Source organism: Schistocerca nitens, chromosome 6, assembly GCF_023898315.1.
Source record: "Schistocerca nitens isolate TAMUIC-IGC-003100 chromosome 6, iqSchNite1.1, whole genome shotgun sequence".
Classification (NCBI taxonomy): Eukaryota; Metazoa; Arthropoda; class Insecta; order Orthoptera; family Acrididae; genus Schistocerca; species Schistocerca nitens.
Window position 1 is genome coordinate 567,567,242 of NC_064619.1, and position 27,111 is coordinate 567,594,352.

Below are 27,111 nucleotides of genomic sequence, written 5' to 3' on the forward strand. Positions count from 1 at the left end.
TTGAATAAATTAAATATAAAATGTCTCTCGACCGGGAAGACAAAGGAGGGAGTCGAGTCTGACAGAGTTTTGGAGGACGAGCAGTCAAACAAAACAGGGGAAGCAGATAACACTCCTGTGGAATTTCTAAAACCGTTGGAGAAAGTACCAACAAAAATGATTATTGAAGTTAACGTGCAGAGGCGGGGCATATCATCAGACTTTCTGAAGAATATCATCAACACAACGCCGAAGATAACAATAGTGCGAATTGCCGTGTAATAAACATGCATCCAAGTTGCAGGCAAAAGTAATAATAAACAAAAGAATGGAAAAGAAAATTGAGGATCTGTTAGACTACGATTAGTTTGGCTTTAGATGCGGTAAATGCACCAGAGAGGCAATTTCATATGCTCTGTCGACCTACAAAAAGCGTTTCTACAATATATACAGTATATGGAAGATACGTAATGTACAAAACGCACAAGGACCTAAAGGGGGAATAAGAACGCAAGATCAAGAGATATGTGCTAGGATTGAAAAGAGCGTAAAGCACGGACGCAACCTTTCTACTCTCCTATTCGCGATGTGCATTGAAGATCCAACGGAAGAAATAAAAGAACGTTTCAGAAGTGAGATTAAAATCCATAGTGGAAAAAGGTCAACGACAAACTTCGATCATTACAAGGCAATGCTCTGTGAACGTGAGGAAGAATTACGACTTGCTGAATGGAATGGCTCAAATGGCTCTGAGCACTATAGGACTTAACTTCTGAGGTCATCAGTCCCCTAGAACTTAGAACTACTTAAACCTAACTAACCTATGGACATCACTCACGTCCATGCCCGAGGCAGGATTCGAACCTGCGACCGTAGCAGTCGCGCGGTTCCAGACTGAAGCGCCTAGAACAGCTCGGCCACCCCAGCCAATTGTGGAATGGAATGAACAGCCTACTGAACACAGTATATAGACTGAGAGTAACTAAAAGAAACACAAAAAGTGTTAAGGAACAACGAAAGTGAGATTAGCGACAAACTTAGCATTAAAATTAGGGCCAAGTTGTTAGACAAACTGAAGGAATTCTGCTGCCTTAGAAGCAAAATAATGCGTGACGGACGAAGCAAACAGGACATAAGAAGCAGATATAGCACAGGCAACGAAAAGAATTCTACTTGTATCGAAAGAGGACAATTGGAATAAATCGAAAAAAAATCAGTTAAGCAATGGGTGTAAGTACTACTTTGAAATCAAGCAATTGACAAAGAAAACAAAAAACAGAACCAAAAGAGTGTAGGAAAAAAAAACACATCGTTAACCATCCTCAACCGATAAGATAACACTTCGACATTCTTCCCTTATTATGCCTCGCTCATTATAATCGTCACAACTCCAACTTTCTGCAACACTGGATCGCATATTTCCTCTTAATATCGTATATTATGTTAGTCTTTTTTGTGTCTTATGTAAATACATGTAGTTTGAAAGACATGCGTTCTTTTGCACTGCTCAGCGCTTTAGCTGACTCTCTGAATTTGCATATCTCTTCACACTTGTTATATCATGTCCACAGTTTATTATCAACGAGTGATGCCCAACGGCATAAATGAATAATACAAAAAGTATCAAATATGTCCATGAAAAATACAAGAAGAAACAAACCAATAATACATTGCCTGACAAAAATGCGAAGCACGCGGAAGGGTAGAGGGTTACATGATATTTCAGAAATTACAGAATCGAGTCGAATTTACAAAGAACTTAGCAGTATTACCCCATTCAGTACGACATTGCACCTCCCCTGGTCTCAACGCATGCACTGCTTCGGTTGGGAAGCGCGTCATAAACCTATTGTTTCTTCTCCTGAGGAATGCTAACCCAGAACTGTAGTAATTGGCCCTTGGTATCCTGGATATTGGCAGAGGAGTGGAGTTGACGTCCGAGCCGGTCCCGCAGATATTTTATCGGGAACAGACCTGGGATCTGAAACTTCTTTATTTATGTGAGTGTGTCTGTACTTAAATTGCAGAATGATTGGGAAGATGAGACTTCCACGTTATTTGATTCTGAAACAGCTGAGTAAAACTGAACGTACTGAGCCTAATTTCTCTTTACTTTTTCTTATCATGTCAACAGTGACCCACAATATTCTAACGCAACGCAATCTGACTGCTGAAAAAATTACAACCTGACTTCAAATAATTAATTCAAAAGAATAGCCCTGACTAAAAAGAAATCTTAACAATAACCTATACATTTCATTAAGCACTTACCTCACACAAATCTTCATTACGCCAACTACTGCAATACAGCGAGCGTCAATACCGCCAGCTAAATAAAAGATTCTAACTACTAAGTCCACTAACTACTAACAGGGATGTGGTTAGTAAAGGAAAGATTTTGTTGCAAACCAAATACTGTATTTTTTACGTTAATAATATGACATCCCGTTCAAACACAAATTTAAATCGTCATTGACATCTAGTACAAAGGTAATCATGAATAATATTCAATCTCCAAGTCGAACATGTACCGATCGTTAGCCTACGCTAACACTTCAGACCTCTACCCTCCATCAATGCTAACTTATCACATCTAACATCCATCGCTGCTGGCTGTTCTCCTCCAACTGCCCAACAGTACTTCCATCACTGCTGGCGACTAACATCCAACTGCCCAACACTACTGGCGATTAACTTCCAACAACGAGTCCAACCAGCCACAGAGTCTCCTACAAACCAAGAGCAGACAGAGATCCAATGAAAAGCGCTACACAGCGCTGCCAATCACAGAAACAGTCCACTTACATAGCCCCCCTGCTCCCCACAAAAAAATTTTACTAATTATATTGTGCAGTGGCCAGGACCAATTTGTTAAATTTTTTATATTAACAATATCAAATAGATCAGATGCACACAATTATTAATGCACTGTTGGTCAAAAGAAAATATTGTCTTCACAGCCCCTAAAGACTGTTCAGATTTTGTGCATAAAACTGTCATAGACTACTACTCTGATATATGATTAGGACTGTCTTTAGGGACTGAGGAAAATATTTGCTTTTGGCTAACAGTGCATTAATAATTGCATGCATTTGATTTATGTGATATTGTTAACATACAAATTTTAACAAATTAATCCAGGTCACTGCCCAATATAATTAATAATTTTTTGTGGGGAGCAGGTGGGGGGTTATGTAAGTGGGCTGCTTCTGTGATTGGCAGCGCTATGTAGCGCTTTGCATTGGATCTCTGACTGCTCTTTCTTTGTAAAAGACTCTGTGGCTGGTTGGAGTCGTTGGAAGTTAATCGCCAGTAGTGTTGGGCAGTTGGAACTTAGCCGCCAGCAGTGATGGCAGTACTGTTCTACATCTACATCTACATTTATACTCCGCAAGCCACCCGACGGTGTGTGGCGGAGGGCACTTTACGTGCCACTGTCATTACCTCCCTTTCCTGTTCCAGTCGCGTATGGTTCGCGGGAAGAACGACTGTCTGAAAGCCTCCGTGCGCGCTCTAATCTCTCTAATTTTACATTCGTGATCTCCTCGGGAGGTATAAGTAGGGCGAAGCAATATATTCGATACCTCATCCAGAAACGCACCCTCTCGAAACCTGGCGAGCAAGCTACACCGCGATGCAGAGCGCCTCTCTTGCAGAGTCTGCCACTTGAGTTTATTAAACATCTCCGTAACGCTATCACGGTTACCAAATAACCCTGTGACGAAACGCGCCACTCTTCTTTGGATATTCTCTATCTCCTCCGTCAACCCGATCTGGTACGGATCCCACACTGATGAGCAATACTCAAGTATAGGTCGAACGAGTGTTTTGTAAGCCACCTCCTTTGTTGATGGACTACATTTTCTAAGCACTCTCCCAATGAATCTCAACCTGGTACCCGCCTTACCAACAATTAATTTTATATGATCATTCCACTTCAAATCGTTCCGCACGCATACTCCCAGATATTTTACAGAAGTAACTGCTACCAGTGTTTGTTCCGCTATCATATAATCATACAATAAAAGATCCTTCTTTCTATGTATACGCAATACATTACATTTGTCTATGTTAAGGGACAGTTGCCACTCCCTGCACCAAGTGCCTATCCGCTGCAGATCTTCCTGCATTTCGCTACAATTTTCTAATGCTGCAACTTCTCTGTATACTACAGCATCATCCGCGAAAAGCCGCATGGAACTTCCGACACTATCTACTAGGTCATTTATATATATTGTGAAAAGCAATGGTCCCATAACACTCCCCTGTGGCACGCCAGAGGTTACTTTAACGTCTGTAGACGTCTCTCCATTGATAACAACATGCTGTGTTCTGTTTGCTAAAAACTCTTTAATCCAGCCACACAGCTGGTCTGATATTCCGTAGGCTCTTACTTTGTTTATCAGGCGACAGTGCGGAACTGTATCGAACGCCTTCCGGAAGTCAAGAAAAATAGCATCTACCTGGGAGCCTGTATCTAATATTTTCTGGGTCTCATGAACAAATAACGCGAGTTGGGTCTCACACGATCGCTGTTTCCGGAATCCATGTTGATTCCTACATAGTAGATTCTGGGTTTCCAAAAACGACATGATACTCGAGCAAAAAACATGTTCTAAAATTCTACAACAGATCGACGTCAGAGATATAGGTCTATAGTTTTGCGCATCTGCTCGACGACCCTTCTTGAAGACTGGGACTACCTGTGCTCTTTTCCAATCATTTGGAACCCTCCGTTCCTCTAGAGACTTGCGGTACACGGCTGTTAGAAGGGGGGCAAGTTCTTTCGCGTACTCTGTGTAGAATCGAATTGGTATCCCGTCAGGACCAGTGGACTTTCCTCTGTTGAGTGATTCCAGTTGCTTTTCTATTCCTTGGACACTTATTTCGATGTCAGCCATTTTTTCGTTTGTGCGAGGATTTAGAGAAGGAACTGCAGTGCGGTCTTCCTCTGTGAAACAGCTTTGGAAAAAGGTGTTTAGTATTTCAGCTTTACGCGTGTCATCCTCTGTTTCAATGCCATCATCATCCCGGAGTGTCTGGATATGCTGTTTCGAGCCACTTACTGATTTAACGTAAGACCAGAACTTCCTAGGATTTTCTGTCAAGTCGGTACATAGAATTTTACTTTCGAATTCACTGAACGCTTCTCGTATAGCCCTCCTTACGCTAACTTTGACATCGCTTAGCTTCTGTTTGTCCGAGAGGTTTTGGCTGCGTTTAAACTTGGAGTGAAGCTCTCTTTGCTTTCGCAGTAGTTTCCTAACTTCGTTGTTGTACCACGGTGGGTTTTTCCCGTCCCTCACAGTTTTACTCGGCACGTGCCTGTCTAAAACGCATTTTACGATTGCCTTGAACTTTTTCCATAAACACTCAACATTGTCAGTGTCTGAACAGAAATTTTCGTTTTGATCTGTTAGGTAGTCTGAAATCTGCCTTCTATTACTCTTGCTAGACAGATAAACCTTCCTCCCTTTTTTTTATATTCCTATTAACTTCCATATTCAGGGATGCTGCAACGGCCTTATGATCACTGATTCCCTGTTCTGCACTTACAGAGTCGAAAAGTTCGGGTCTGTTTGTTATCAGTAGGTCCAAGATGTTATCTCCACGAGTCGGTTCTCTGTTTAATTGCTCGAGGTAATTTTCGGATAGTGCACTCAGTATAATGTCACTCGATGCTCTGTCCCTACCACCCGTCCTAAACATCTGAGTGTCCCAGTCTATATCTGGTAAATTTAAATCTCCACCTAAGACTATAACATGCTGAGGAAATTTGTGTGAAATGTATTCCAAATTTTCTCTCAGTTGTTCTGCCACTAACGCTGCTGAGTCGGGAGGTCGGTAAAAGGAGCCAATTATTAACCTAGCTCGGTTGTTAAGTGTAACCTCCACCCATAATAATTCACACGAACTATCCACTTCTACTTCACTACAGGATAAACTACTACTAACAGCGACGAACACTCCACCACCGGTTGCATGCAATCTATCCTTCCTAAACACCGTCTGTACCTTTGTAAAAATTTCGGCAGAATTTATCTCTGGCTTAAGCCAGCTTTCTGTACCTATAACGATTTCAGCTTCGGTGCTTTCTATCAGCGCTTGAAGTTCCGGTACTTTACCAACGCAGCTTCGACAGTTGACAATTACAACACCGATTGCTGCTTGGTCCCCGCATGTCCTGACTTTGCCCCGCACCCGTTGAGGCTGTTGCCCTTTCTGTACTTGCCCAAGGCCATCTAACCTAAAAAACCGCCCAGCCCACGCCACACAACCCCTGCTACCCGTGTAGCCGCTTGTTGCGTGTAGTGGACTCCTATCCAGCGGAACCCGAAACCCCACCACCCTATGGCGCAAGTCGAGGAATCTGCAGCCCACATGGTCGCAGAACCGTCTCAGCCTCTGATTCAGACCCTCCACTCGGCTCTGTACCAAAGGTCCGCAGTCAGTCCTGTCGACGATGCTGCAGATGGTGAGCTCTGCTTTCATCCCGCTAGCGAGACTGGCAGTCTTCACCAAATCAGATAGCCGCCGGAAGCCAGAGAGGATTTCCTCCGATCCATAGCGACACACATCATTGGTGCCGACATGAGCGACCACCTGCAGATGGGTGCACCCTGTACCCTTCATGGCATCCAGAAGGACCCTTTCCACATCTGGAATGACTCCCCCCGGTATGCACACGGAGTGCACATTGGTTTTCTTCCCCTCTCTTGCTGCCATTTCCCTAAGGGGCCCCATTACGCGCCTGACGTTGGAGCTCCCAACTACCAGTAAGCCCACCCTCTGCGACCGCCCGGATCTTGCAGACTGAGGGGCAACCTCTGGAACAGGACAAGCAGCCATGTCAGGCCGAAGATCAGTATCAGCCTGAGACAGAGCCTGAAACCGGTTCGTCAGACAAACTGGAGAGGCCTTCCGCTCAGCCCTCCGCAATGTCTTTCGCCCCCTGCCACACCTTGAGACGACCTCCCACTCTACCACAGGTGAGGGATCAGCCTCAATGCGGGCAGTATCCCGGGCAACCACAGTCGTAGTCCGATCGGGGGATGCGTGGGACGAGCTGGCCGTCCCCGACAAACCCCCATCCGGACCCCCACAGTGATGCCCATTGGCAACAGCCTCAAGCTGTGTGACCGAAGCCAACACTGCCTGAAGCTGGGAGCCAAGGGATGCCAACTCAGCCTGCATCCGAACACAGCAGTTGCAGTCCCTATCCATGCTAAAAACTGTTTTGCAAAGAACGTCTGAACTAATCTACAGAGAGCGCAAACAAATCGACAAAATTTAAACGGTTATTAAAATACAAGATTGCCTAGTAAATGCAGTAATGCTGTTGTGCAGTTGTAGGTGAACAGCCAGCAGTGATGGATGTTAGATGTGAGAAGTTAGCATTGATGGGGGGTAGAGGCCTGAAGTGTTAGCGTAGGCTAACGATCTGTAAATGTTCGACTTGGAGATTGAATATTATTCATGATTATACAGGGTGTTACAAAAAGGTACGGCCAAACTTTCAGGAAACATTCCTCACACACAAAGAAAGAAAATATGTTATGTGGACATGTGTCCGGAAACGCTTACTTTCCATGTTAGAGCTCATTTTATTACTTCTCTTCAAATCACATTAATCATGGAATGGAAACACACAGCAACAAAACGTACCAGCGTGACTTCAAACACTCTGTTACAGGAAATGTTCAAAATATCCTCCGTTAGCGAGGATACATGCATCCACCCTCCGTCGCATGGAATCCCTGATGCGCTGATGCAGCCCTGGAGAATGGCGTATTGTAACACAGCCGTCCACAATACGAGCACGAAGAGTCTCTACATTTGGTACCGGGGTTGCGTAGACAAGAGCTTTCAAATGCCCCCATAAATGAAAGTCAAGAGGGTTGAGGTCAGGAGATCGTGGAGCCCATGGAATTGGTCCGCCTCTACCAATCCATCGGTCACCGAATCTGTTGTTGAGAAGCGTACGAACACTTCGACTGAAATGTGCAGGAGCTCCATCGTGCATGAACCACATGTTGTGTCGTACTTGTAAAGGTGCGTGTTCTAGCAGCACAGGTAGAGTATCCCGTATGAAATCATAACGTGGTCCATTGAGCGTAGGTGGAAGAACACGGGGTCCAATCAAGACATCACCAACAATGCCTGCCCAAACGTTCACAGAAAATCTGTGTTGATGACGTGATTGCACAATTGCGTGCGGATTCTCGTCAGCCCACACATGTTGATTGTGAAAATTTACAATTTGATCACCTTGGATGAAGCCTCATCCGTAAAGAGAACATTTGCGCTGAAATGAGGATTGACACATTGTTGGATGAACCATTCGCAGAAGTGTACCTGTGGAGGCCAATCAGCTACTGATAGTGCCTGCACACTCTGCACATGGTACGGAAACAACTGGTTCTCCCGTAGCACTCTCCATACAGTGACGTGGTCAACGTTACCTTGTACAGCAGCAACTTCTCTGACGCTGACATTAGGGTTATCGTCAACTGCACGAAGAATTGCCTCGTCCATTGCGGGTGTCCTCGTCGTTCTAGGTCTTCCCCAGTCGCGAGTCATAGGCTGGAATGTTCCGTGCTCCCTAAGACGCCAATCAATTGCTTTGAACGTCTTCCTGTCGGGACACCTTCGTTCTGGAAATCTGTCTCGATACAAACGTACCGCGCCACGGATATTGCCCCGTGCTACTCCATACAGCAAATGGGCATCTACCAACTCCGCATTTGTAAACATTGCACTGACTGGAAAACCACGTTCGTGATGAACACTAACCTGTTCATGCTACGTACCGATGTGCTTGATGCTAGTACTGTAGAGCAATGAGTCGCATGTCAACACTAGCACCGAAGTCAACATTACCTTCCTTCAATTGGGCCAACTGGCGGTGAATCGAGGAAGTACAGTACATACTGACGAAGCTAAAATGAGCTCTAACATGGAAATTAAGCGTTCCCGGACACATGTCCACATAACATCTTTTCTTTATTTGTGTGTGAGGAATGTTTCCTGAAAGTTTGGCCGTACCTATTTGTAACACCCTGTATGCCTTTGTACTAGATGTCAATGACGATTTATATTTGTGTTTGAACTGGATGTCACATTATTAAGGTAAAAAATGCATTATTTGGTCTGCAACAAAATCTTTCCTTTGCTAACCACATGCCTATTAGTAGTTAGTGGCTTTCGTGGTTAGAATCTTTCATTTAACTGGCAGTATTGACGCTGGCTGTATTGCAGTAGTTGGCGTAATGAAGATTTGTGTGAGGTAAGTGCTTAATGAAATGTATAGGTTATTGTTAAGATTTCTTTTTAGTCAGGGCTATTCTTTTGAAATAATTATTTGAAGTCAGGCTGTAATATTTTGAGCAGTCAGATAGCGTTGCTCTAGAATATTGTAGGTCAGTGTTGACATGTTAAGAAAGAGTAAAGAGAAAGTAGGCTCAGTACGTTCAGTTTTACTCAGCTGTTTCAGAATCAAATAATGTGGAAGTTTCATCTTCTCAGTCATTCTGCAATTTAAGTACAGACACACTCATTTAAATAAAGAAGTTTCAAGTTCTTACAGACAAGTGCCATGTATGGACAAGCACTGTCCTATTGAATGGCACCACGATATTAGCACATGAGGCATGACACATGAGGGAGCAGATGTTAGTGAGGCGCCGCTGTACCATTAGAGTTTCCTCAATCTTTACCAGCCGTGTCCTGAAGTCGTTCTCCACTGCTCTCGGCACCATGATGCCAAAAGTAACGGCGCTGTGCCTCTATAAAACATTGGAAAAATGGACCACTCCTCAGGTCGTTAACATGCTCGCCAACAGTGGCTATGCAGGGTAGTGCAGAACCGCGATACCTCGCGGAACACAGTCCATCGCTATTCATCAGCAGTCCATGTTGCTCAATCACGGCACCAATCCCCGTGAGCTGTTAACGGCAGCCTATCCATGGGACAGTAATCCCCTAGTCCTACTGCTGCTCGCCTTCGACCAATGGTGAGTGGTGACATGGCAAAATGTCCCAGAGAGTCCAATACTTGTTCTCGGATGGCAGCACATATCTGAAGGGGTTACAACGTACTTGATGCAAAATATGGCGATTCTCCATTATGTTGGTGAGACGTGGTCGGCCAGAACCTTTAAGACGAGTATGCCTCCCCTCACGTTCGCATGCAGTCCACCACTGGATCAGTATAACCTCCGAATGCCCCACAAATCTGCATATTGGAAGATCCGACAAGCTCGTCCAATAGATACCCACAATGTGGCCCGTTTCAAAATTTGTCATTTGCTAATCACGCTGACTCACAACAGTTCGCAGCATCTGCGTGTCCTTCACAGAGATCACTCAACATCTGACGCTGTTCATGCTCGTTATTTACATTAATACGCCAGGTAACAACACTAAACACGCATGCTTTCGCTTGATTAACTCTTTCTTTCACATTTGGCATAGTATCAATCAGTTTCTCAACAGTTCTACACGACTTTTTCAGATCCATAGAAAACGAAGAGGAGAATGTAACACGCCTGAACCACATTTGTTTTGCTGATGACCATGTATTTTTTTCCTCTATTCTATATACAGAAGAATGCTGAAGAATAGATGGGTAGATCACATAACTAATGAGGAGGTATTGAATAGAATCGGAGAGAAGAGAAATTTGTGGCGCAACTTGACTAGAAGAAGGGATCGGTTGGTAGGGCATATTCTGAGGCATGAAGGGACCACCAATTTAGTATGGTAGGGCAGCGTGGAGGGTAAAAATCGTAGAGGGAGACCAAGAGATGAATACACTAAACAGATTCAGAAGGATGTAGGTTGCAGTAGGTACTGGGAGATGAAGAAGCTTGCACAGGATAGAGTAGCATGGACAGCTGCATCAAACCAGTCTATGGACTGAAGACCACAAGAACAACAACAACATTCTATATAAACTTTTACGACTAAGGGAAAAACCTAAAGGAGCGACTTCGATAACAGGTCTCAAAATTAATTACAGTGACAGTAAAACAACATACAAGTAACATAAGTTACTTTCGTGTCAGGAATCCATTTCAGTAAAATCCTCCTGACTGCAAACATGATAAACTACCAAAGTTATTTCTGATCCAGTAGACAGCAGTCACCCTGAAGAAGGCAGCCTGCAGTAACAGCTGAAACTCTCCTTGTTTTATCGTGTATTAAGTGGTCACATACCCAGAAGGGTTTTATTGAAATACAAGCAACACCTCAAAACGAAAACTGTACACATTAACAATGCAGTCGTTGAACTAGTACAGTAATTTATGGTAGTGGAAGAAAATGACTGGATGAAATGCAAAAGATATAAACAGAAGAATTTTTATATTTATATTGGAAACTACTATGATAGATGGGCAGTCAAACAAAACGATCAGGGAACAAGCTGGAGTGAAGGGCGTTATGATGTCTTTAATGGTAGTGCAATGATGGATCTAACATGTAGCCAGACGAATGGATGATCGATGGACAGAGGAACATCTCCACTGGATTCTGAGTGATGAGAAAAGGCAGAACAACGGTCTAATGGAAAGTGTGTACTTGCTACTGGTAAACACGCAGGTGTAACACGAACATTTATAGCAGATCATCATGCATATGATGATGTGAAAATGTTGAAGAAGCCTTTATCTAACAGAGTATGTAAATGGCTGACGATGGAAAGCAAGTACCAGCTACTTAAGTAAAGAGCATGTGTGTCAAGATATCCAAATGGGAATGATTAACTCGCAACATCTCCACGACAGTGTCTGTGAAACAGGAAAGAAATGAAAACACAGTTAGATTTCGTCATCGGCTTTATGAAGATTTTTGCTTTGCGGAGAAACGAAGAACACCATAATGTATGCACAGAGTAGCACTGAAAAATTTGAAATAATTAGAAAAAAGAAAGTGCGATACAAAACGTTATCTGAGGTTCAAAATATGTTGTACAGGCTACGTAAACAACATTTGGTGATATACTTTTTAACTGATCAATTGTAAAATTGAAAGGAGAAGAAATGTTTCTCTTGATGCATTGTTGCGTCGGAAATACTAACCGTACAAATGGCTCTGAGCACTATGGGACTTAACATCTATGGTCATCATTCCCCTAGAACTTAGAACTACTTAAACCTAACTAACCTAAGGACATCACACAACACCCAGCCATCACGAGGCAGAGAAAATCCCTGACCTCGCCGGGAATCGAACCCGGGAACCCGGGCATGGGAAGCAAGAACGCTACCGCACGACCACGAGATGCGGGCACTAACCGTACAAGTTGTAGTTTGCGAAAGGTTGCGTGTACGGTGCTATGTGGGCCTAACCCCAGAGTCCCAGCAGTTTTCACCTGACTCATCCCTAGAGCATCGGGAGAAGTATTACTTACCTCGTGTCTTCTCAAGCTGTCTCGTTTACCCCATTCGATTTCTTCTCCATCGGTCGCGACTCCTAATGTTTAATCAACAGATTGTGAATTTTGGAGCAGTAGTTGGGAATACTACAATACAGTCCTCAAATATGGTTGTCACGTCATTTTTTAATTCAAACGAAAACGAAGAAAATACATATTCACAATGAACCCTACCCGAGAGCCAGTTTGAAAGCATTAACTTCAGTAACGATCTCGGGGTCTGATTATAACTTCTCGAGCACAGTGGCATTCACAAATCAATATACAATATCTGTTTCTAGGTGTCTTCAGCGGTAATTGTTGCACTAGTCAGCATAAAACTTCAAATTAGTTTCTTAAATGAGAATTACGATTCACATATGTTCAGAACCTTGATAGCAGTACTAGACTGCGGATAAACGTTTCTCCAGGCAAAGTTAAACATTAACTCACTTTTAATTTAAAAAAACTTAAACTCTCCCAGTAAGAATGAACAGGGAGAGGAGAGGGAGGAAGGGGGGGGGGGGGCTGGGTGATACTTAACCTTGGAGCTGATTTGCTTGGACGCAGTGCTCCCACTGACCTTTTTTCAAAATTTATTTTAACACCAGAGCACACAGTACATACATCAGTACTGGAGCAATACAGGAAAAGACATACATTTTTGAAACATTTCTTTCGATAAAACAATACGTCACGATAGTTAATTCCAAAGAACAGTACAATTAGAGCTGGTGCGTTAAAAAAAACATGTTACTAAAATGATTTGTATTAATTTCCTTATCTCCAAGAAGTTCGAGCCAGTTGCTCTTTTTCAAAGAATTGAAGTCCACTAATTCCGAAGATCTGACTCAACTTCAACGCAACGTAACCTTGCAAATTATTTTGTTAGAATTCTGTATCCAAACGGTCATTTACGATCAGTTGAGAAGTAATTAATCATTGATAGAAAACCTCATAATATCAAGTAAGCAGCCGTGACTCTCCAATTAAGCATTCAGATTAAAAATTTAAAGCAAATAACACAGCCTTAAGCAAGCGGCCGTTACTAACTACCAGCTAATAAGCTGTAACCGAGCAGTAAAAGAAACAATCAGATTAAGTATTTAAAAACAAAATAACAAAACATTAAACAAATGACTCCTACTGCCCAGGAGTTAACTTACTTACAATACAAGGCGTGGTTTCCTGAGAGAACGCCCAAGAACGACTAGTAGTATGTGTATTAATAAGCAGATATTTGTTGAACACAAACTGGCGTAACTGGCCAGTGCAAGAAACAATTAAATCCAACATTCACAAGAAATATAACACAGCATTAACCAAGTGGTATTCATACAGTGCAAGCCATACTTTCATACAGCTTACAAACAGTGAAACGGGCAGTTCTACGTCACCTTTTTCAATTGCCATTGATGCCCCACACTGTACAAGGTAATTTCAGAAGCTGAGTAAATCACAGAAATCTCTATAACAGGCAGAAAAATGATGCAGCTAGATTCAGCATAATTCAATTGCCGGTTTGTCACAAGGCCACCTTGACGAAAGACACTCTGCACACAATTGCGTTTAACACAGAAACTCAGTCTCATCAGTGTTTTCAAAATTTCAATTCCAGCCTAAGCATGGAAAACCAAAGCACACATTTGCCTTCGCGCTTCCCTCCCCTTCACAGCCCACAGTAGAATTAAGTCTTAAACACAGAGCAAGAGAGCAAGGTTACTCTGAGCTGAACGAAAGTCAAGGAACCCTTTATAAAGTTCGGGAATGCTAACCGCAGCTGCACAAGCAAGGCGCACCCCGAGCCTTTATCACAACCTCGGCACCAAACCTGGTGCCACAGCAACAAGCCCTGCGCCAACAGACCTACTCGGCGTGCCGCAAGCGCTTCCGTTTGACAGCGGCCTCCCGTCGCTCCTCGCGCTGTCCTCCGCTGCGGGCGTGCACACAACGCCGTTCCCCAAAGCTCGCACGATCGCAGCGTGCCCTCGGTTCGCTCCAGCAGCCCGTCACCGTCCATGAAATCTCACTTCCAACGTTAGACTGGCTTCCGCGGCTCGTGCCCTCTAGGCTGGAGCAATGTGCCAATATCTTTGCCTGTCTCAGTCGACATCAGGAAAAATCGATGTATTAGAAATAACGACACACAATAGACATATTTTACCCGTCTTGTCATAGACTCCTCCTGGGCTGTCCTAACTCTTTCCGGTCTGCCTGCGCGGGGTGCTTTCATAATTGGTCAGATAAATCCGCCAATCACTTGTCATATTAAATTAATTCTTTAATTAATTAATCGTTGAAGGTCAATTTTGAATGACAGCATATATATATACAGGGTGAGTCACCTAACGTTACCGCTGGATATATTTCGTAAACCACATCAAATACTGACGAACCGATTCCACAGACCGGAAGTGAGGAGAGGGGCTAGTGTAATTGTTTAATACAAACCATACAAAAATGCACGGAAGTATGTTTTTTAACAAAAACCTACGTTTTTTTTAAATGGAACCACGTTACTTTTGTTAGCACATCTGAACATATAAACAAATACGTAATCAGTGCCGTTTGTTGCATTGTAAAATGTTAATTACATCCGGAGATATTGTAACCTAAAGTTGACGCTTGAAACCTCCGACGTTCAGTTGCGTGTTGTAAGAAACACAACATACATCGCGTTTCTACAGAATGATCTGCCAACGTTGCTCGAAAATGTCCCACTGGAAACGCGTCGACTTATGTGGTATCAGCATGATGGTGCACCTGCACATTCCGCAATTAACACTAGGCTGACCCTTGACAGGATGTTCGACGGGCGTTTCATAGGACGTGGAGGACGCATAAATTGGCCAGCCGGTTCTCCTGATCTTACACCTCTGGACTTCTTTCTGTGGGTTACGTTAAAGGAGAATGTGTACCGTGATGTGCCTACAACCCCAGAGGATATGAAACAACGTATTGTGGCAGCCTGCGGCGACATTACACCAGATGTACTGCGGCGTGTACGACATTCATTACGCCAGAGATTGCAATTGTGTGCAGCAAATGATGGCCACCACATTGAACATCTATTGGCCTGACATGTCGGGACACACTCTATTCCACTCCGTAATTGAAAACGGAAACCATGTGTGTACGTGTACCTCACCCCTCATGGTAATGTACATGTGCGTCAGTGAAAAAGACCAATAAAAAGGTGTTAGTGTGTGGACGTAATGTGCTGTTCCAGTCTCTTCTGTACCTAAGGTCCATCACCGTTCCCTTTGGATCCCTACCTAATTCGGTGCTCTCCGATACACACGATCGAACAGCGGAGGAGTGGTACTCAAGCGTCAACTTTAGGTTACAATATCTCCGGATGTAATTAACATTTTACAATCCAACAAACGGCACTGATTACGTATTTGTTTATATGTTCAGATGTGCTAACAAAACTAACGGGGTTCCATTTAAAAAAACGTAGGTTTGTGTTAAAAAACATACTTCTGTTCATTTTTTTATGGTTTGTATTAACCAATTACACTAGCCCCTCTCCTCACGTTCCGTCTGTGGAATTGATTCGTCAGTATTTGATGTGGTTTACGAAATATATCCAGCGGTAATGTTAGGTGACTCACCCTATATATATATATATATATATATATATATATATATATATATATATATGGCGCTGCGGTCGGCAACGCCTATATAAGACAACAAGTGTCTGGTGCAGTTGTTAGACTGCGTCTTGCTGCTACAATTGCAGGTTATCAAGATATAAGTGAGTTTTAACGTGATGTTATACTCGGCACAAGAAGGATGGGACACAGCATCTCCGGGGTAGCGATGAAGTGAAGATTTTCCTGTACGCCATTTCAGGAGTGTACAGTGAATATCAGGAATTCGGCAAAAGATCAAATCTCCGACAGCGCTGCGGCCGGAAAAAAGATCCTGCAAGAACGAGAGCAACGACAACAGAAGAGAATCGTTCAGCGTGACAGAAGTGCAATCCTTCCGCAAATTGCTGCAGATTTCAGTGCTGCACCATCAACAAGTGTCAGCGTGCGAACCATTCAGCGAAGCATCATCGACTTGGCCTTTCGAAGCCGAAGGCTCACTCGTATACTGTTGATGACTGCACGACACAAAGCTTTACGCCTCGCCTGGGCACATCAACACCGACATTGGACTGTTGATGACTGGAAACATGTTGCTGGCCGCCAGACTCCCAAGACATGAACACGTAACTATCTGCATCCTTATGACGCGACCCCTCCCCAACGGATATAACTGATCAATTTTTGAATCATCTCCGGCGAACATTACTCCTTTTGAGCGATTTTACTGCCACAATGACAACAAGCATACACTGAGTTGGCACAAATCATGATATAGCTCCTAATATTCTGTCGGATCTCCTTTTGCCCGGCGTCGGAAGTTCCATGCGGCTTTTCGCGGATGATGCTGTAGTATACAGAGAAGTTGCAGCATTAGAAAATTGTAGCGAAATGCAGGAAGACCTGCAGCGGATAGGCACTTGGTGCAGGGAGTGGCAACTGACCCTTAACATAGACAAATGTAATGTATTGCGAATACATAGAAAGAAGGATCCTTTATTGTATGATTATATGATAGCGGAGCAAACACTGGTAGCAGTTACTTCTGTAAAATATCTGGGAGTATGCGTGCGGAACGATTTGAAGTGGAATGATCATATAAAATTAATTGTTGGTAAGGCGGGTACCAGGTTGAGATTCATTGGGAGAGTGCTTAGAAAATGTAGTCCATCAACAAAGGAGGTGGCTTACAAAACACTCGTTCGACCTATACTTGAGTATTGCTCATCAGTGTGGGATCCGTACCAGATCGGGTTGACGGAGGAGATAGAGAATATCCAAAGAAGAGTGGCGCGTTTCGTCACAGGGTTATTTGGTAACCGTGATAGCGTTACGGAGATGTTTAATAAACTCAAGTGGCAGACTCTGCAAGAGAGGCGCTCTGCATCGCGGTGTAGCTTGCTCGCCAGGTTTCGAGAGGGTGCGTTTCTGGATGAGGTATCGAATATATTGCTTCGCCCTACTTATACCTCCCGAGGAGATCACGAATGTAAAATTAGATAGATTAGAGCGCGCACGGAGGCTTTCAGACAGTCGTTCTTCCCGCGAACCATACGCGACTGGAACAGGAAAGGGAGGTAATGACAGTGGCACGTAAAGTGCCCTCCGCCACACACCGTTGGGTGGCTTGCGGAGTATAAATGTAGATGTAGATGTAGTGCAGCAACTAGGCGTGGCAAGGACTCAACACGTTCTTGATAGTGCCCTGCTGAAATACTGAGCCATGCTGCCTTTATAGTCCTCCATAATTGAGAAAGTGTTGCCGGTGCAGGATGTTGTGCACCAACTAACCTCTCGATTATGTCCCATAAATATTCGAAGGGATTCATGTCGGACGATCTGGGGGCCATATCCAGAATGCTCTTCAAACCAAGCAATTGTAGCCCGGTGACATTTCAACCGTTGCTTGCGAACTTGAATTTCATGAATAGCTGCAAATGGTCTCCAAGTAGCAGAACATAATCTATTTCCAGTTGACAAATTATTCAGTTGCACCAGAGGATCCAGTTCATTCCATGTAAGCACAGCCCACACCATTACGGAGACACCATCAGCTTGCACAGTGCCTTGCTGGCAACTCAGGTCCATGGCTTCGTGGGGTCTGCGACAAGCTCGAGCACTACCATTAGCTCTTAACAACTGAAATCGGACTCGTTCGATCGAGCTACAGTCTTCCAGTCGCCTAGGTTCCAAATGATTCGATGACGAGCCCAGGAGAGCCGCTGCCCGGTTTGTCGTCCTGTTAGCAAAGGAACTCGAGTCGATTTTCTGATGCCACAGCCCATTAACGCCAAATATCGCCGCACTGCCTAACATACACGTTCGTCGTACGTCCCACATTTGTTTTTGCAGTTATTTCACGCGGTGTTCCTTGTCCGCTAGCACTGGCAACTCGACGCAAACGCCGCTGCTCTTGGTCGTTAAGCGAAGGCTGTCGGTCGCTGCTTTATCCGGGGTGAGAAGTAATGCCTGAAATTTGGTATTCTTGGCACACTCTCGACACTGTGGATCTCGGAATATTGAATTCCCTAACGATTTCCGAAGTGGAATGTCCCATGCTTCTAGCTCCAACTACCAATCCGCGTTCAAAGTCTGTTAATTCCTGTCGTGCGGCCGTAATCACGTCGGAGACCGTTTGGCACGAATCACCTGAGTACAAATGACAGCTGCGCCAAAGCGCCGCTCTTTTATATCTTGCGTATGTGTGTATCGCTGTCCCCTAATTTTTTTGTCACCTCAGTGTATAAAAGGATGTGTTCTACAACGTTCGTAAACAGACTGGTAAGCTAGTTGGGAGCTAGATGGTGGGAAGAATGTGAAAAATACACGGTTTTTAAAAAAGTGTCACATATTCCTACAAGAGATAGCACTGGTCATAATTGGAAGAAAAGTTCGTAAATTATATGTCCAATAACCCAACAACTCTTGAGATATGGGCCATACTGTCCGATCATTTCCATCTGTCTGTTACGTAGAAACATATATTAAAGGCAGTGCTACATCTGGTTACCACGCATCTTGACACAATCCTAAGTCTGTCTTCACTCGCTACGGTCGCAGGTTCGAATCCTGCCTCGGGCATGGATGTGTGTGATGTCCTTAGGTTAGTTAGGTTTAATTAGTTCTAAGTTCTAGGCGACTGATGACCTCAGACGTTAAGTCGCATAGTGCTCAGAGCCATTTTTGAGCCTGTCTGCACTGTGAATCATGCTCTCTTTCAAATACATCCGCCTCCATTCTAATTGCGCCACATGAATTTTTTTCAAATACAATTTATTGATAGTATTCATATGAAGTATCACACAAAGATGTCTTTTGTTTTCGGCACATTGCGTCAGGTTTTTTAGTCACAGCAATTAGCAATTTTTTTTTTTTTTTAAGGAAGAGCTACATCATCACTACCAGCAATTTGAGCGTCGCCTTCATTATCATACTATTACGATAGTCGTCCACAAAGTAAGTTCAGTTTCTATTTCTATCCACGGCAGCGCTACGATCGCAGTTCCGAGCATGCGCGGCAATTACTCTGACTCAAGGAGAAGACATGTACGCCATTTTCAGATCGCTGCTGCCGACGTGTGCTTTGTAGTGCTTCTTTATAATGTCAGCCGTAACTGAAAATGCCACCGCGTGTGAAATCATATCTGTCATTCGTTTTCTAAATGCAAAGAAAGTTAAACCAAAGGAAATTCATCGTCAAATCTGCGGAATTTGCGGACAAAATGCTATGAGTGATTCAATGGTTAGAAGATGGGTCAGACTGTTCAATGAAGGACTTGATGAAGTACATGATGAAGAACGAAGTGGACGTCCGTCTGTGGTTACTGGTGGGACGCGTTTGGTTATCCTCCGTACAGCCCGGACCTCGCTTAGCGACTTTCATATCTTCTAACACCTAAAATAAGTCCTCGGTGGTCAACACGAGCTGAAAGAACATGTTACCACATGGTTCAATACACAGGCGGCAACCTTCTATGAAGAAGGCATACAAAAACTTGTGCCACGCTATGACAAGTGCCTACAAAATTGCGGAAGCTGTATAGAAAAGTAGCTTAACAGTTGTAGATTTTTGTACAATAAATATTTTTTCTGTATCTGTACAGGTTTGTTTTATATAACCAAACGGAACTTACTTTGTGGAGATAGCTCGTATTATTAGCAGTAGTAGTAGTATTGCCCTGGGTGCCTCACCCCCCTGCTGTTTTCGTGTCCTCGATTAAGTACGTAAAAGTCAAAAGGTTACATAAGAATTTTTCGCCCTTTGGTGCACGCAAATTAAACATGATGTTTTATTCCTCAAGAAAAGTGAATCTTCTTCAGTTACAGAAGGTTAAAATATTACATATCGAAAGAAATACACTCTAAGTCTTAAAAATATCGACGCACCACGGAGGAATTATCTCAACGGGACGGAAATCGGTAGATGTGATGTACATGTAGAGACAAACAAATGATTACAATTTCAGAAAAAACTTCATGATTTACTCGAGAGATAGAGCTTCACAAATTGAGCGAGTCAGTAACGTGTCGGTCCGCCTTCGGTCCTTATGCAAGCAATCATTCGGCTTAGCATTGCTTGAGAGTTGTTGGATGCCCTCCCGAGGGATATCGTGACAAATTCTGTCTAATTGTCGCTTTAGATCGTCAAAATCCCGAACTGGTTGGAGGGCCTTGCCCATAATGCTTCAGACCTTCTCAATCAGGGAGACATCCAGCGACCTTGCTGGCCAAGGTAATAAGGTTCGGCGAGCACGAAGACAAGCGGTACAAACTCTCGCCGTATGCGGCTCAACATTATCTTGCTTAAACGTATTCCCAGGATGGCTTGTCACGAAGGCCAATAAAAAGCGCGTAGAATATCGTCGACGTATAGCTGTACTGTAAGGGTCTCGCGGGTGAGGACCAAACGGATCCTGCTACGAAATGCCACGACACCAAGACCATCAGTCATGGTAGCATGAGCGCCACGTAAATACGTTGCCTGCAGAAACAGTGAAGCGCCCAAAAGACGTGTTTGGATGTCTGTATAATTTTGTACACACGTATGCCATCAGCAGGTATGTAAATGATTAGAGTAGCATTACTGTGTGGCAGGTAGAATGGCCACCAAAGCGCATTAGTGTTGTTCGTGTTTAGTGTTTCTACCATGCCTGGTAGGGTATATAAGGCGCGTGAACAGTCAGGTGTTGAGTGATCACTGTGACGACGCACCTGCCATCAGATAACAGGTAAAAGACCCCTGCAACACTCTGTGTCATTCCGCACTATTGGAAATGGAAATGCCGTGTAGCTAGGGCGTCCCGTCGGGTAGACCGTTCGCCTGGTGCAAGTCTTTCGAGTTGACGCCACTTCGGTGGCTTGCGTGTCGATGGGGATGAAATGATGACTATAAGGACAACACAACACCCAGTCCCTGAGCGGGGAAAATCTCCGACCCAACCAGGAATCGAACCCGGGCCGTTAGGTATGATATTCCGAGGCGCTGACCACTCAGCTACCAGAAGCGGACATTCCGCAATATTGATCGCAGACTAGCAGCAATAAGACAAGTGAATTGCTGTCCCATGCGTAGTCGCCGGTAACACAACACCAGCGGCTGCGCTTGGAGTGGTGCAGCGACATAAAAGCATGGACTGTTGACCAATGGCGTCGCTTTACGTTCAGCTATGAATTGCTGTGTTGCACTACCTCGGATCACCATCGTCGGCTAGAATGGCGGCGACCAGGAGAGACGCCCCATTCTTCCAATGTTTTGGAGAAGGTTACTCATTGCGTCATGCTGTCTGCAGCTGTCGGGTATGACTTCAGGTCACGTCTGGCAGTGCTTAAGGGAACTCTGACGGCACAACAGTACGCCACGTACGTCCTACATCCTCATGTGCCACCTCTGATACGACAATATGGTGGTGCCACTGCGGTGCCATTTTTCAGCAGGACATTGCTCGTCCACATACGGCACGTGTGTCTATAAGCTGTCTGCCCGTTGTTGAAGTACTCCAGTGGCCAGCAAGATCCCCAGATCTGCCCCAATAGAACAAGTGTGGGACCAGTTCGGATGTCAGCTCCGTCCCAGTACTAGTGTCCAGTATATCAAGGACCAGTTACAAAAGTTGTGAGACAGCATACCACAGAGGAGATTCAACGGCTTTATGACATCCTTCCCAACCGAATCGGTCCGCGCATCCAGGCCAGAGAGGGTGCAATGTCATATTAATAAGAGGGCTCATACTGCCAAGTTCTTTGTAAATCTGACTCGATTTTGTAATCGCTTGCCGGCCGAAGTGGCCGAGCGGTTCTAGGCGCTACAGTCTGGAACCGCGAGACCGCTACGGTCGCAGGTTCGAATCCTGCCTCGGGCATGGATGTGTATGATGTCCTTAGGTTAGTTCGGTTTAAGTAGTTCTAAGTTCTAGGGGACTGATGACGTCAGAAGTTAAGTCCCATAGTGCTCAGAGCCATTTAAACCATTTTTGTAATCGCTTAAACGACATCGCTTACCTTCTTGACCCTTTTAGTTTCATTTCGTATCCTTCTCTCCTTTTGGTTGTTTGACTTTTTAGTCAGGCTGTATAATATCGCCTTCTTTCTCCAAGTCAGACACCATATCTCTGGAATAGCAGGATATTAGATTACACACCTGTTTTGGCTCTGAGCACTATGGGACTTAACTTCTGAGGTCATCAGTCCCCTAGAACTGAGAACTACTTAAACCTAACCTACCTAAGGACATCACAAACATCCATGCCCGAGGCAGGATTCGAACCTGCGACCGTTGCGGTCGCGCGGTTCCAGACTGTAGCGCCTAGAACCACTCGGCCACTCCAGCCGACCACATCTGTTTTGAATCATTCCGATTGCCTTGTATGTTACGAAGATTAATGAGGTCAATTAACTCTCGTGGTTCATTATCTGGTGCGCATCTTTCTCATTGACACCATTTAGGCATCTTACACGTATATTTTTAACTTTCTCGCTAGGTGACAGTAACGAATGTGCGTTTAATGCAATGTTGTGTTTGTGCTGTTAATGATGAAAGAAAGGAGAGGGTGAAAGGTGGTGTCTGTACGTAGTCTGTTCCTCTCGAATAGCACCGAGGTGTGAGGAGGAGGTAGGAGCGGTAGGGAGGGCGAATCACCATCAACAGTGTCACATGTCCTCACTCCATGATAAGCTGCACACAGGTTTGAAGTTAAACCCAGGACCTTGACATTTTTTCGACCTCGGTGAAGGAGGAGGTTTACAAATGTCGTGTAGCTTCTATCTTGCTTAATCCCTTCCGATCTGACGACACTTCGGTGGCTCACGTGTCATTTTGCCGTACAAGGTTGAGTGGATCCTATTGTGGATGTTTTCCCCACAAAAACATCTCTGATGATCAATGGAAGTCAAAGAGAAATCTCAACGTTAGCAGCTATCAATGCTAAAAATTTGTGCACGTAAGTGGCCTTTGACTAGTGGTGTATTTCTCATATTCTGGTGACGAATGCATTGTACGTTTCACATCATGTGTATGATTAACATTAGTGTGTAATTGCAGGCGGACTGAAAAACCCTCTTTAGTGACGCTGATACAGCATTTATTCCCTGTTTCAGGCTAATGGCGAAAAGGACCGTGGTAACTGGGCTAGTAAGACAGAGTTCCTTCTCTCCTGCCTGGGATACGCCATTGGCATCGGCAACGTCTGGCGGTTTCCCTACCTGTGCTACCGCAGCGGCGGAGGTAAGCAATGCCCAACAGATCTATCTTTTACAAGCACTACATCTAAGTTGTTGATCACAAGTCCCATATATTATGTGCAGTGCATGACCTAGTGACTTAAAACGAGACAATTTACATTCAATTTACAACTGATTCTGAGACGTTTAAATCAACTGTCCCTTCACAACAAAATATCGACCAGTTTGAAAACGTACTGTTTTAATAACAACAGTTAGTGTGTCATTATCTCGGATTACAATTTCATGTATAAAATAGAATGGCTTATCAAAAAGAAGTATTTTGAAGCTACTTTAAAGTTAGTTTTGATGTTTATCAAATACTAGCTGAAAAAACTTTATTTTCCGAAGCATTCCAGATCACTCGATAAAACTCTATAACTTCGTAAAAATGAAAGTAATAACTAGGTGCTCATTGAATGTATTTTACTTTCGTCTTTACAACTATAACGTAATTCACGTTTTTGTCACAAAATGTGTTGCGTTTCATTGAAATCAAACATCATGAGTGGTGGCATCTTACGCCAGGTCTTCGCTCTTGCCGGCCACTGTGACCGAGCGGTTCTCGGCGCTTCAGTCCGGAACCGCGCTGCTGCTACGCTCGCAGGATCGAATCCTGCCTCGGGCATGGATGTGTGTGATGTCCTTAGGTTGGTTAGGCTTAAGTAGTTCTAAGTCTAGGGGACTGATGACTTCAGATGTTGAGTCCCATAGTGCTCAGAGCCATTTTTTTCTTCTCTCATATCAGCATGCGCTGTCTGTTTCTACCTTTTAGTGTTATTCCTTCGTTTGACAATATTGATTCTGATCTAAAGATATACTACTTTGCCTAAGTACTCGTTTCTTGATGTGAAACACACCACAACATAGCAACACTGGAGTTTGTATTTTTCTGGCTACATAAGCCTCGTGTCGTGTTTCTGCGATACGTTGTCACCCTTCTCCTCTACGTTTAGTGATTACGACTTTTGTAGTCGCTGTCCACAATTACAGCGCCAATTTCATTGACTTGTGCACTGAATCGACGTTCGTGTTCTCCAACGGGTTTTTTGTAGGACCAAATCAAAACTTTATACTCATTGGATACCGTTTCATCTAGTGTTGTTTTGAATACGTGAACCAATAGATAGTTGTTATGTATAACCATCTGCAGTTCTTCAATGATTTCCCGTCTCATTTCACTTATATTTGCTTTCATCAATTTCCATTCGTTCGTCAGCAATGAAATACAACTGCAAAAATTTATAAGATACGTTTGGTTGTTGTAACAATCCTACTCTATGACAGACTTACCCATTAATTGGAAACATAGGAGTGAATTGATGTTTTTCATTCCACATGGCAGTATCACCAAATGATGCCATTTGAAAGCCAACAACATGCTCTCTCATACTGCGTAGAAAATTTTTTTTCGGTTACGTAATCAAACGAATTTCGAGGAGGCATTTCCAAAGCTGATAATCAAATTTTTCCATCCATGAAACACAGTCCTGGTGTTTCTCTTTTGAATTTCTTGGCATTGCAGAACAGATACACTTGATCCACTCTGCCTGTGACAACGTATTTGTTGTACTCTTCAGTGGAATCATAACGAAAAGCTACACCTGCCAAATTGTAATCTCTTTTTCTTCTGATTCGGAGTTCTCGTACACTAATGTACTGTTCACGTGTTCGCGATCGTTGTCTTCCACGGACTTCGTTCAACGGAATTCTACTTAGTTCATGTTGTAATCTTGTTTCTTCAGAAGTTTCTCTATGTCTGCTTGCTGAGTGTGTCTCTTGATATTCTTCTCTAATTCTATCTCGTTGTTCATACGTTTTCTCCCAATCAGTTCATTTTCTTCCGTTATGAAGGTAAACGTGCTTTCGCCCCTCATCTGTTTTATATCTTCGCTGTTCTTTATGGCTCCCTCTCTTCAATTGACGTTTCGTCATCCTGTTAATCATGAACCATGAACCATGGACCTTGCCGTTGGTGGGGAGGCTTGTGTGCGTCAGCGATACAGATAGTCGTACCGTAGGTGCAAGCACAACGAAGAGGCCAGACAAACATGGGCTTCCTGAAGAGGGGCAGCAGCCTTTTTAGTAGTTGCAGGGGCAACATTCTGGATGATTGACTGATCTAGCCTTGTAACATCAACCAAAACAGCATTGCTGTGCTAGTACTGAGAACGGCTGAAAGCAAGGGGAAACTACAGCCGTAATTTTTCCCGAGGGCATGCACCTTTACTGTATAGTTAAATGATGATGGTGCCCTCTTGGGTAAAATATTCCGGAGGTAAAATAGTCCCCCATTCGGATCTCCAGGTGGAGACACTCAAGAGGACGTCGTTATCAGGAGAAAGAAAACTGGCGTTCTACGAATCGGAGCGTGGAATGTCAGATCCCTTAATCGGACAGGTAGGTTAGAAAATTTAAAACGGGAAATGGATAGGTTAAAATTAGATATATTGGGAATTAGTGAATTTCGGTGGCAGGAGGAACAAGACTTCTGGTCAGGTGACTACAGGGTTATAAACACAAAATCAAATAGGGGTAACGCAGGAGTAGGTTTAATAATGAATAGGAAAATAGGAATGCGGGTAAGCTACTACAAACAGCATAGTGAACGCATTATTGTAGCAAAGATAGACACGAAGCCCACGCCTACCACAGTAGTACAAGTTTATATGCCAACTAGCTCCGCAGATGATGAAGAGACTGAAGAAATGGGTGATGCGATAAAAGAAATGATTCAGATAGTTAAGGGAGACGAAAATTTAATAGTCATGGGGGACTGGAATTCGACAGTAGGAAGAGAAGGGAAAGTAGTAGGTGAATATGGATTGGGGGTAAGGAATGAAAGAGGAAGCTGCGTGGTAGAATTTCGCACAGAGCATAACCTGACCATAGCTAACACTTGGTTTAAGAACCATGAAAGAAGGTTGTACATGTGGAAGAGGCCTGGAGACACTGGAAGGTTTCAGATAGATTATATAATGGTAAGACAGAAATTTAGGAACCAGGTTTTAGATTGTAAGACATTTCCAGGAGCGGATGTGGACTCTGACCACAATTTATTGATTATGAACTGTAATTTAAAAACTGAATAAACTGCAAAAAGGTAGGGGCTTAAGGAGATGGGACCTATATAAACTGAAAGAACCAGAGGTTGTAAAGAGTTTCAGAGAGAGCGTTAGGGAACGATTGGCAAGGACAGGGGAACGAAGTACGGTAGAGAAAGAATGGGTAGCTTTGAGATGAAATAGCGCAGGCAGCAGAGGATAAAATACGTAAAAAGGCGAGGGCTAGAAGAAATCCTTGGGTAAGGGAAGATACATTGAATTTAACTGATGAAAGGAGAAAACATAAAAATGCAGTAGATGAAGCAGGGGAAAAGGTATACAAACGTCGCAAAAACGA

The 27,111-nt window shown here is 43.7% G+C and overlaps 1 protein-coding gene across 1 annotated transcript in view; it reads left to right on the plus strand.

Annotated features, from left to right (window-relative positions):
* LOC126262253 (sodium- and chloride-dependent glycine transporter 1) overlaps positions 1-27,111 on the plus strand; it is a 144,631-nt gene that overhangs the window by 20,714 nt on the left and 96,806 nt on the right. The window contains exon 3 of the mRNA XM_049958739.1: positions 23,587-23,713. Within this exon, the coding sequence (XP_049814696.1) occupies positions 23,587-23,713 (127 nt within the window). The remainder of the gene's footprint in view (positions 1-23,586; positions 23,714-27,111) is intronic.